The 12540-nt window shown below is 31.3% G+C and overlaps 1 protein-coding gene across 14 annotated transcripts in view; it reads left to right on the forward strand.

Moving 5' to 3' along the window:
* MYCBP2 (MYC binding protein 2) overlaps positions 1–12540 on the forward strand; it is a 273950-nt gene that overhangs the window by 192245 nt on the left and 69165 nt on the right. For 10 of the 14 annotated variants that reach the window (XM_079138891.1, XM_079138897.1, XM_079138894.1 and 7 more), the window contains 3 exons: positions 6996–7070; positions 9586–9810; positions 10614–10746. In XM_079138891.1, the coding sequence (XP_078995017.1) occupies positions 6996–7070; positions 9586–9810; positions 10614–10746 (433 nt within the window). The remainder of the gene's footprint in view (positions 1–6995; positions 7071–9585; positions 9811–10613; positions 10747–12540) is intronic. The other 4 variants (XM_079138899.1, XM_079138903.1, XM_079138893.1 and 1 more) reach the window with 2 other exon arrangements.

A 12540-nucleotide genomic window follows, 5' to 3' on the forward strand; every position in this document is an offset into this window, starting at 1 on the left:
AGCACCAGTTTTAGTTTTCCAAGATTTTTTGACATGAGCACAAAAGGAATCATGATTCCATCTCATCCCATCAAGGAAATAATGCAGCTAAATAATTGCATTTTGTTAACTGTTTCTTTGTATCTCTTAATACATTGACTGCTGGAAAAACACTTCCATCTGTTCTGTCTTCTCACTTCAGTTCCTTTGTAAGTAAATCAGCTATGATCATCATTGATAATTATAATACTGTATCAATAGAAAAATATTACAAATAATCAAGAACTAATGCCACTAAATTAAAAGATGCAGAAGTACTGAAAAGTTGCCTTCAGCGATTTTACACTTCCTTTGAACATTTTCTAGTTAAAACAATTTTATATTCACATCCATGAGTATACTTTATTTGGATCCTAATTCAAACAAACTATAAGGGGTGTAGAGGTAGGAGCTGGAAATTTGAACAGTAACTGAATATTTAATGAACTATTTAAAAACAAAGTTACCATAAATAACCAACTTAGATTGGTTTTTTCCCTAATACATTTGGATAAAATTTATTAATTAAAAAATATATCTAGACAGTTGTGTACCTAGGAAAGGAACCAGTGGGATGATTCTCCTCCCTCTGTGGTCTTACCCTTTCTCACACAGTTCTCCCCAGAAGCAATTGTACATTTTCCTTTTCCATCAGATTTTAAAGATAAAATGTTATAGTTTACCTGAAAAGTCTCATTTTGCCTCCCCCACCTCCATTCTCTACCCATACCTTAGAGGGGTCCACTCTCTTTAAGTTAGTTTTCAACCTCTCATTTGCTTTTAAATTGTTCTAAGTGCTTGTGTCTGTGTTCACCAAGGAGAAAACTATGTTGGCTTCATTTAATGTAATTCCAGTTAAATTAAGTTTTAAAGTTATTTTTGTTACTTTATTTTATTGTATTTTAGAACCTTTGTTTCTATTGTAGACATACACTTTCGCTAAATTTTGACATAACAGTAGTCCTATTTAAACACCATTACTTTACTTAGAAATATTAGCGTCTACCTTAGTTCAAATGTGAGTTTTCACTGTTTTAGCACTTCAGTAATGTTCTAGTTTAGAGATTAAATAACATTGAACATTTATATTATGACTAGGTATTTTCAAAAAAATTTTAAGTCAGTGGGAAGAGTAGAGCTAATTAGATAAAAATGTAAATCCTTTGTGGACTATTAATTATCTTTTAGTACTTTTTAGAACACACTTTTTAATTTTATATCTTAGTTATTTCATTTATCTAGAATGCTTTTGCTTAATTTTTTTCTAATATTTTTCTAGTTGTTTTTATTTGTTGGAATTTCCATAAAACTATAGTCTTGAATTGGTTAATTGCTCATTCAATAAGTATTTGCTAAGTTCTTTATGTATGCCAATACTAACTGAAATGATGGTTTTGGAAGGGGAGGCAGAGGGGAGGGATTTAAAATAAGTAAGATGGTTTGGGGGTATATAATATAGTAGATATCCTATATTTAACTAATACAGTCTTATTGTAATAAGTTGTGGAATAGCTTAACTTAGAAGGTTACATTTGAGGTGCACTTGAAAAAAAACTGCCAGGAAAAAAAATGAAGAAATGTCTAGACAGAATCAAATGTTCAAAGTTAAGAAGACATGTTATGTTTGGAAATCAATGAATAATTGATACGGATGAAGCAACAGATTGGTAGTGGAAAGCAGATCAATAATGGGGAAATTGGGTTTCCCTCTCCCATCCCTGGTAGCACTTAGTCTGTAGAGGTAGGAAAGGCTTATCTTCCTCTAGCAACTCATTGTATTTAGTTTGTTTTTGTTACCTTCAGCCCATTTATATTTATGTACTTTTTGTTTCTATTTTTAACCTCTTTTGGGGTAAGAGTAATAAAACATTCCTTTTTCCTCATGTTTGATTTTTTCCAAAGTGTTAAAATATTAACTTTACTGATAAAGTCTTTTCAACATTTGTTGATATCTAGTTTGAGTTCTTTTCATTCGGTATGGTCTTGCTGCTTAAAGTAGTTCCTAACACATGCTTTTTACCTTGACTGTCTCATTTAATTCTCAGTATGACCCTGTGTTGTTTAGGATATTATTCTCACTTTTCCAATGAGGAAAGTTAATTAGTCACCTAAGATTCCAAGTTGAAAGGAATAGAACTAGTATTGGAACCCAGTTGATTTTATTCCAAAGCTCATGGTTTTATGTTTGAAATACCTTTATCTAGTGAAGAGATTAGGATAAATATAGCTTTAAAAGGATAAGGTATATAGCTATAAAAATCATTATTTTGGCTAGATCTGCCAAATTAAATAATATAAGTACTTGTGATTTTACTAATTAAACGGAGCTGAATACTAGGACATATATTGAAGGTAAATGAGTCCATCTGAGAAAGCATACCTGGGGAATGTCCATTTTTTTTTTAATTAAAATTCTAATAATTTGAAACCTACAAAATGTGAGCTAGTAGAGGTTTCATACATCTTGGAAAATATAAGTTAAAAAAGAGAATAAGTTATCCATATGACATGGGAAATATTTGACTACCTAAAATCAAGAGCTTAATTTTTTGGAAAACATATTTATTTCTGTGATTGGAGATATCAGTGATTTAAAAAACCTTAGGTACTTCATCAGAAGTGAAATCTTTCAACATTGTGAGGGGAATTGAATAGAAAAAAAGTTCATATCAAAGAAAGCTGGGGTTCTACCTTTAGAAATGTTACAAGATTTGTTTATAATTTCCATATTATCTGAATTCTTTTTTTTTTATCTTGCCTAATTATGTATGTAACAGTTGGCATACCATAGAGGATATTTCATATTAGTAGGAATCAGGTGCTCATTTAATTAGGAATTTAGTTTACTTTAAATACTGTTATCTTATTTTTATTTATTTATTTTTTGTTGGTTCTTTTTAGTTATACATAACGTTAGGATTCATTTTGACATAATGATAAAAGTAAGGAATATAATTTGTTCTAATTTAGTCCCTGGTACTTCCCCTTGCTATCTCCTCCTCCTACCCACTGTTCCCTTCCCTCTACTCTACTCATCTTTCTGCTATTTATAGTTCTTTTTAAATTAGTGTCTTGTGGATGTACATGATGGTGAGAGTCACTGTGGTATTTTCATATATGTACATAGCAAAGTTAGGGTCTTACAGAAGCAACTTGGGTCTCTGATCATCTCCGTGTATTTATATAAATCACTTTCTGTTTAGATTCATGGGTATTCACTTATAGAAAGATGATGAACTGGGCATGGTGGCACATGCCTGTAATCCCAGTGACTCTGGAGGTTGAGGCGAGAGGATCACAATTCAAAACTAGCCTCAGCTAATTAGTGAGTCTCTAAGCAACAAGATCCTGTCTCAAAATTAAAAAAAAAAAAAAAAAAAAAAAAAAGCCAGGGGGGCAGGGGGTTGGGGATTAGGCTCCGTGGTTAAGTGCCTCCCAGTTCAATCCCTGGTATGAAAGAAAGGGGAAAGAGAGAGGGAGGGAGAGAGAGAGAGAGAAAAGAGAGAAAGAGAAGGAGAAAGAAAGAAAAGAAAAGAAAACTGATACCTGAAATTTGGGCCACTAACAATTTAGAATAGAAATGAAGGGAAAATATCATTTTGTGGTTTGTATTATAGCATCGCCAAGAATTAGTAAAAGTGGCAAACACTTATTTTATAGCCAATTTCATTCTTTTGAAATACCTAATAATACCAGACAGTACTACTTTAACATACTCCAGATTTCCTGGTTTTGTGTTGTTAATAGGTTTGTGTATATGTGTATATATAACCTTTTTTAGTATTAATAACATTGCCTTTAATTCATATAATGTTTTAAATGTGCTATCCTTAGATGGTTATAAACTGCTTTATTGCATTCTTTAATGATTAAGTTTCTCAAACAGAATGAGGCCAGGTGTGGTGGTGCATGCCTGTAATCCCATTAGCTCTGGAGGCTGAGGCAGGAGGATCATGAGTACAAAGCCAGCCACAGCAACTTAGCAAGGCCCTAAGCAAGTTATCGAGATCCTGTCTCTAAATAAAATATAATAAAGGGTTGGGGATGTGACTCAGTTGTTTAGTGTCGCTGCGTTAAATCTGTCCCTGGGTTCAATCCTCAGTACCCCCTCCCCCCACAAAAAAAAAATGAGGTTGAGGTGGTTAACATAATGCTGTAATAGTTTGTGTACATGCTATGCTTCAATTTCATGAGTTATTTTGTCTGTTTTGCTTTAAAGTTGGCAGTTTTTTAACTCTGTGTTTATCTAGCACAATGAAAGAATTTTATTTGGTGTGTTTGGTGCATTTTCACTATGATAATTATTCACTTGTTGGTGTCTTCTCTGCCTTGAAAAACTAACAGCTTGGAGTTCAATCTGATATTGTTAATTTACTTGGGTTTCTAGTATGCTTTCATTTTCTAATTTTCTTAACAGAACTTTTCTACCTTTAAAATAGAATTTAAGAATAAAATAATTATTGTGTGTATATAAATACATATATGTGGCCCATATTGCTCTATGAAATTATGCAACTGGAAATCTAACTCATACAGTTTAATACTGAAAAATTCAAGATTTTGGAGAGATTAATATTTGCATGAGTGTTCATGTAAGTAGACTAAAATATTCCTAAATTTTCAAAAGAAAGCTATTAATATATTTTATTTTTTTAACCTCCAGCTTTCTATTTGGCAAATTTTTGATACTTGATGAATGCAATTTAATTTGATTATAATCTAGTATGGACTAAGAATTTTGTACAGCTGCAGATACTAAAGCAAAAAAGTATCAAATTTGAATTCACATATAACTAACATAAAATTGATTTTATTGGCAGTTTAATACAAGTGTTAGTTAATCACTTTCAAGTATCATTCTACATTCATCAATTCAGAAAACAGTTAAATTTGCATACAGAAATTAAAGACAGGTTGGGCGCATGTGTAATCCAGAGACTTGAGTGGTTAATGTGGGAGAATTGAGAGTTCAAAGCCAGCTTTGGGAACTTAGAGAGACCCTGTCTCTAAGTAAAATATTAAAAATGGGTGGGGATGTAGCTCATTGATTAAGCATCCCTAGTACCAAAAATAAAAGAAAAAGAAAAAGAAAAAAAATACAGGTATAAGTGTTAAATACCGTCAGCCATCACATTGCTTCTTTTTTAAAAAAATTTTTAGTCATTTATTTTATTCATTTATTTATATGTGCTACTGAGAATTTAATCCAGTACCTCACACATGTGAGGCAAGCATTATACCACTGAGCCACAACCCCAGCCCACCATATTGCTTCTTTCTTGCTAAATTCATGTGCATTGTTTTTAACAATTGCTTTTCATGTTGCTTTTAATAATAGAATAACTTATGCTAAAAAGTTGAAAATGCTACAAAACATTCTCAGTATTGTTTTATGTCAAAAGGTCTGTACCACTATTCTCTGTGTGGGATAAAAACCTTTGAACAAATGCTTCACAAATTCTTATGTGCATGGATGAACCAACAAGATTATCATTTTCCCAAAAAGAAAAAAAAAAAAAGTTTTTTAGTATGCTTTGCAATGTTTCCACTTCACCTAAAGAGAGGACCCTATTTGCTATCCAATTTTAAATTGGGATAGGGGGTTTGGTATCTGTTTCAGTTTTGTTTTACATTTATTTGTAGGCATAATACTAGAAACTCATTTTTTTTGTGTTTTAGATGTTGTATATTTCTTATTTCGTATATATGTATGTTCATGGTTATATATCTGTCCATACACACGCACACACACACACACACACACACACATACACACACACACACACACACACGCATACTTGAGGAAAATAAAGAACTAGGGAATAATAAATATATTCTAATTTTCTAAAATGACTTAGAGTCGATTGAGATTTATGGTGTTTTTTTGCATCAAAATCTTAGATGATGATGATAGTATTTATTAACATTTTGAACATCCTTTGTTTTGGTCCACAATAACCATTTATCACAGTAATTACATAAACATAAAATTGTTCAGTTGCTATCACTAAAAAGATTTTAGTTTCAGATCAGGTAAATATAGGTTGATAGTGTAATATATCTGTGTAAAATGTGTATCATTTAAGTAGTCATTGTGAAAATACTGATTTTTCTGGAATTGTGTTACAGTGAATTGATTGTTTAACAAAATTTTTTGGAGCTCAACATAGACATATACTGAGTGTTCTGTGCATTTCTTGAACTTTGAGTTGAAGAAAAATAGACCTGTCTTTTTTTTGATAAACAATTCAGACTGTATCTTTCTTCATGCTTTTCTCAACAAATAACTTTCAAAAACATTTCTAAGACATTCTTTTCAGTTTATAGAAGGGATAAAAATTGAAAAATTACTTAGGTTTTTGTTTGGTTTTACTTTTCTCTTTTCCTTTTTTTTTTTTTTTTTTTGCACTTAAAAAGTGATAAGCCAGGCATGGTGGCACACACCTGTAATTCAGCAACTCAGGAAACTGAGGCAAGAGGATCACAAGTTCAAGGCCAGCCTCAGGAACATAGTGAGATCCTGTCTCAAAAGTGAAAGGACTGATCATGTGTTCAGTGGTAAAGTGCCTCTGGAATCAATTCAGTGCCAGAAAAAAAAAGAAAAAAAAAAAACATAATTAGTTCACATAACACTATATGCCCTCATTATTATTCATAATAATATCCTCACTTAAGGAGTGTTAGGGTTTTCTTCTTGCATTGACTGTCTCAAACTTTATAAACAATGTCTGACTCTTAATTTTATTAAATGGCATGACACACTATATCCATGGAGAGCTTTTTGACAAAAACTTATTTTTCATAATTTCCTTGGTGTGTGGTTTACTCAGGTGGCTTCAGTTTCCCTTTAGGAAAATAATATCTCCGTATTGGTGCTAGAATACAGAAAAATGTTGTTACTGTGACACATCTTCTGTAGATGATACTCTGTTCCCTTTCTTTGTTGATATTTTTCTTTCTTAAACTTTGTTGCTCAGAATATCTTTAATGCTAGCCAAGGAGTCAGGGATTTGGACGTATTTTCATGGACTTCCAAAGCTTTTTTCCCCCAGGTGAGTTAACTGTAAGGAACAATCATACATTATTCAGGTATTTCAGCATGTACAACAAAATTTTCTTTGTATATTTGAAGGTTTTGCTTAGGATTAATAAAAATTGCTAACAAAAAATCAAAAAGATCTGTATGAAGAGCTACAATTGAGTTTCCCCTCTGTTTTCATCAACAGATGTATTCTTAGTAGAAATGACACTTCGATGTGACTTCAGAGTCGCTATGTTTAGTTCCATGACTAACTTCACCAACAGTTACCTCCAAGTTTAACTTTTACAGAATTTATTTAGCTGGCAGTGCCATGACCTTATGGCTCTTCCGTTTTTTCGCTGACTACCCTTTCACATTGCCCTTTTGTATATTCATCTGAGAACCTGAAGGGAATAGAAGGGGAAAATTAATATTGACATTCATCAGTTCTTTATCTTAGTGCCTGAATGTCACATTTCTGTATTGAATAAAATGTGATTTTAGAATTGCTGGAGAAAGACAGGCAGAGTTATATGATTTCATGTCTATTAGCTATTTTTTATGCTGATTGATAGAAAAAGATGAATTAGCTTTGTTTTATATTTAAGTAGCTGCATTAAGTATTTGATAAAATATTGACTATTATAGTAAATGTTAACATATATTGCCTCTCAGTAACTAGTTCACAATTATTTGTTTTGCCATCATTTATCTCCCTGTGTTACGCTGAATGATCAGAAGTTGGAATTACTGTTATAAGTAATTAAATGCTCTAAGAATATCATTAAATACCAGTGAAACTTTTTTTCTGAATCTATTCATATTTGCTTTTGTGTCATATAATTTTTAAAAATCAGTTGTAAATACGTTGAAAACTTGCCTCTTCTACCTATGAAATTGCATTATGTTTTTGCTGAAACTGATAATTCACAAATAAAAAGATTTAAATGTTTACCAAAAACCTTGTGGATATAGTAGCACTAGTTCAAGGTTTTTATCTTACACTCAATTGTAATTTTATTGTTCTCTTTGTATTAATATAGTAGTGTGTAATATAGTAGTGTATACAAATGTACAAGGAGGGCTATATAAAATGCACATTTTAAACTTATTTTTAGTTGTAAATCTGGTCTGCTTTATAAGGAATTAAAAATTCCCATTTCCATTAAATTGACCATTTGTAAACTAAAGAGTATTGGTACATATGGTGAGATAATTATAGTAATTTGTAAATTATCCATAGTACATATACATAGAAGTAAAAATTTATGATTTTTTTGTCATCAAAATGGGATTTATAAAGTATTTAGTGAAGGTTAATATTAGGTTTAAATTTTTCCCTGACCAACCATAAATTGAACTAAGAAGTGTATAAGAATTTTTGAATCTATGTATCTTTTAGCCTCAGAATTTTATTTTTAAAGTTCTGTGTATATACATATGTACATATTTGCTGTTATAAAACTTACTTATAAAGATAGAACTATTCAGTAAAATCTTATCTTGTATAATGTTCATTTAAAAATATTTATAACATTAAATATTAATTTTAAACTAATTTTTATGAATGTTCCATTATGTTTATCTTTTACTCTATTTGACTATAATTCTTAGAGCCCATTTTACTCTATTTAAAAGTGCAATTTCAAAGGAAAATGGCAATGGAAGAAATCCCAGGCGGGGCATTTTTATTTACATTTAGGTGAGAAGAATTGGAAATATCAAGGTTAATATTTCTGTTTATTATGTTACAGGGAAACAATTCATCACAGCATTCAGATTCAACAGAAAATGTAGAACAAGTTTGTTTCTTTGATCTTAGAATTGACTCTTCATAAATATAAATTTGTTTTATTTACTTAAAATGTAACTTTAATGCTAATCTTTCCAGAAAAAATACAATTGTTTTTTATTACTAGCATTAACATATCACTTCATAGTAATGATCTAACAAATCTAGAAAGACATTTCATATATAGTACATTAAGAAAGTGTAAGTTGCTTAAATCCTATAAACTTATTTTATTTTTAACTAGCAAATATTAAAATGTGGCCTGTATTTTGTATATATATTTTTAATTGTTATCTGTTTATTAGTTGTCTCCAGTCTTCATATCATTTTCTCAGTTTATAAATAATTATTATAAAGTGGGAAGAAATGAATATTTAGACTTTTTTCCCATACCAAACAACATACTATGTTGTAATAAGAATTCAGAACTATTCAGTGTGGTTTGGATAGTAAATTATTTTGACTTCTCCTTCTTTTAAATGTTGTATTAAAAGATAAGAGGAAAATTAAGAACTGCAGTACTGTATGTCTTAAATATGGTGGGAAAAGCCAAAGATTCAGTTGCTCTCCCATATTTTCTTCTTTTCAAAATAATTGAAAGATTCTTTAATAGTGGTATTGACTAATACTTCAGTTATTTCTAGATATTCTCTTAATTGGTGGGATTGTAGGCTTGCTATGAAAGCTATTAAGAGGATATCAAAGTGATAATAGATTTTATTTTGTTCACTTTTTTTTTTATTCAACTTTTCAGGAACCTAAAACTAATACTGATGACTTTTTCAAAGACATAAACACCTGCTGCCCACAGGAAGCAACAATGCAAGAACAAGATACGCCTTTCTTGCGAGGAGGGCCAGGCATGTACAAGGTAGTGAAGACGGGACCTTCAGGTCACAACATCAGAAGCTGCCCTAACCTTAGAGGTATCCCAATTGGAATGTTAGTTCTGGGAAACAAAGTCAAAGCAGTGGGAGAGGTATGGATTCTTGTAGCTTCCTGACTTCTAAGATACTCATTTTCAATGTAATACAAACCAAGCATCTCTTTTTCCCAAAGGTTTCCATTTCCATTCTGGGTTTTTAAATGTTAATGTTCTTGATTTTACTTGTATTGGAAATACTAACATAATTTTTCTTTGCTTCTTTTCTAATAATTCTCATAATTATCTTATGAAAATAACTGATTTGTATTGTTTATATAAATGTGATATTTGCATATATCTTTTCATTATTGCAAATGTATCATTATGGATTATCAGAACTTATATTTTATGTGAATCAGTATGGAGAAGTGATCATATACAAAAAAATTCATTTCTTTGTTCCCATTCATAGGTCTCACTGAAGTCCTGAGCAAATAAAATTATTCTTTAGTCCACTGTGGCATTTGCCTCAGCCAATAAGCTTGAAGATGTAGTGTGTCATGCTATTTCTCAGTATCAGGGTCATTTTCAACTTGCACTATGGTACTATCAACCTAAATAATATCGAGTATGTTGTGTTAAGGACATTTTAGATGCGAAAAGTCATGTTTTGGGTAACACAATTACTTAGGGATTATCTTTGCACTTTATAAAATGTTATTTTAACCAAAGTCTTCAATAAACAGTCATTTAAAGAACTTTTTATTGATTTCTGTCTTACCTCAGGCTGTGGTCTTAATTTCAGAAACTGATTTCTTGGTAGAAATGTAGTGGAACAATTAAGCTTTTTACTGGTTTTCAACCTGAGTTACCTGAAAGAATCAAGCCAATCAATCATGCTTTTTGTTATGTACCAGGTAACCAATTCTGAAGGTACATGGGTGCAGCTGGATAAGAACAGCATGGTAGAGTTCTGTGAGAGTGATGAAGGAGAGGCATGGTCCTTAGCTAGAGACAGAGGCGGAAACCAGTACCTCCGGCATGAAGATGGCAAGTTGGCTTAAATTTGTGATTATTTTGATTACCTTTTGAAATACATATGTGTAATGTTTATTGTATTTCTTTGTCTTAAAGAGGCTTTTGTGTGTTTTTTTAAGTAAAAGCAAAACTAGAGGCGTAAAAATCTTTCAGCTATTAAAATTGTTAAATACATTACTTAATGAATGTCCATGAAAGAAGAAAATTGGAAATATATGAATCCATATTTATAAATATGTGCTTTTATTTCATTTAGTATGAATTCTATGTAAGTCCATGTCTGGACATTTTACCCTTTCTACATAGAAGTGCAGTTTTCAAACCACCTGTCACAGTACTTCTCCCAGGCAACTTCATTCGATTGAGTTTATTTCAGGAATGGAGCATTGAATAAATGCGTAAGAGTTTCCTAGTTCGCTGTTAGACTTTCAACTTTCAGCTTTATGTTTTCAACAATGATCCCAATAAGATTTTCCTTTTTGTCCGTCTGTTTATTCTCCTGGTGGCAAAAATTAATTCTTCACAGTTCAGATAGTGCCTTTACCCATAAGAAGCTTTAACTGATCTTTACAGTGTTAAAGATTCCCTCTGTGTTTCTAAACAACTGTATGTACCACTAGAATAGAATTGATGATGTCATAATGAAGTTAATTTTTATTTCCTCATGCCCAGATTGTGAGTCCTTTGTGGACAGGTACAAGGTTTTTATCTTTGTATTCCTAGTTCTTAAACAGTTTTGATGCTAACTAGTTGCTTAAAAAGTTTCATAGATGTAGGTTGAATTATAAAAATAATAGTTATAATATTAAAATAAATATCTAAGCAAAACATCCTAAATTCATAGGATAAGTTTAGGTAAATAAGAATGCATTCTTCTTTATGCACAACTTAAGATGCTTATAATACTCATTATCCAAGAGGTAATATAGCCATAAATATGAATAGATTCAATAAAGTTTTGACATTTGAATGAATGTCAGAGTACATTTACATGTATTATCTCCCTTTTTCCATATCACAAGCCTTTGAGTAGGTCACATAATCTTCAACTTCTAGGTAAGGAAAGTAAAGCTCACAGAATTTAAAATTACTTTCCTGTGATTATACATCTGGTTACATGGCAGATGTAAGCCTTGACCCAGAATCACCATTCATATTTTAAGTTCTGCACTCATTATACCATACCACACATTGAACATCATTTGAAAACCTAATTCCTTCTCTTTTTTTTTTCAACCAAATAAATGTTTTTTTAGTCAGAGATGATGTGATTGTAAAATAATGTTCTGAGATGGTAGAACTATTCATCACTTTATACAGAAAAAGAAAATGTGCCCGGCACAGTGGTGCACACCTGTAATCCCAATGGCTTGGGAGGCTGGGGCATAAGGATCAAAAGTTCAAAGCCAGCCTCATCTATTTAGTGAGGTCCTAAGCAACTTAGAGACCCTGTCTCAAAATAAAAAATAAAAAAGGGTTGAGATTGTAGCTCAGTGGCTAAGCACCTCTGGGTTCAATCACCCACCAAGAAAAAAAAGAAAAAAGGAGGGGCTGTGTTTGTGGCTCAGTGGTAGAGCGCTTGCTTAGCATGTGTGAGGCACTGGGTTCAGTTCTCAGCACTACATAGATACAAATAAAGATCCATTGACAGTTAAAAATACATTTTTTAAAAAAGAGAAAAAGAAAATGCCTCTGGGTTAAAGCAGACTTTTACAAAATAACCTAATTTTCTATGTACCTACCATATATTACTTTGTTTTTATTACAAGTTTATAAATTTTTAAATAATCATAAGGAATATTCAGA

The sequence above is a fragment of the Sciurus vulgaris genome, assembly GCF_902686455.1.
Source record: "Sciurus vulgaris genome assembly, chromosome: 4".
NCBI lineage: Eukaryota > Metazoa > Chordata > Mammalia > Rodentia > Sciuridae > Sciurus > Sciurus vulgaris.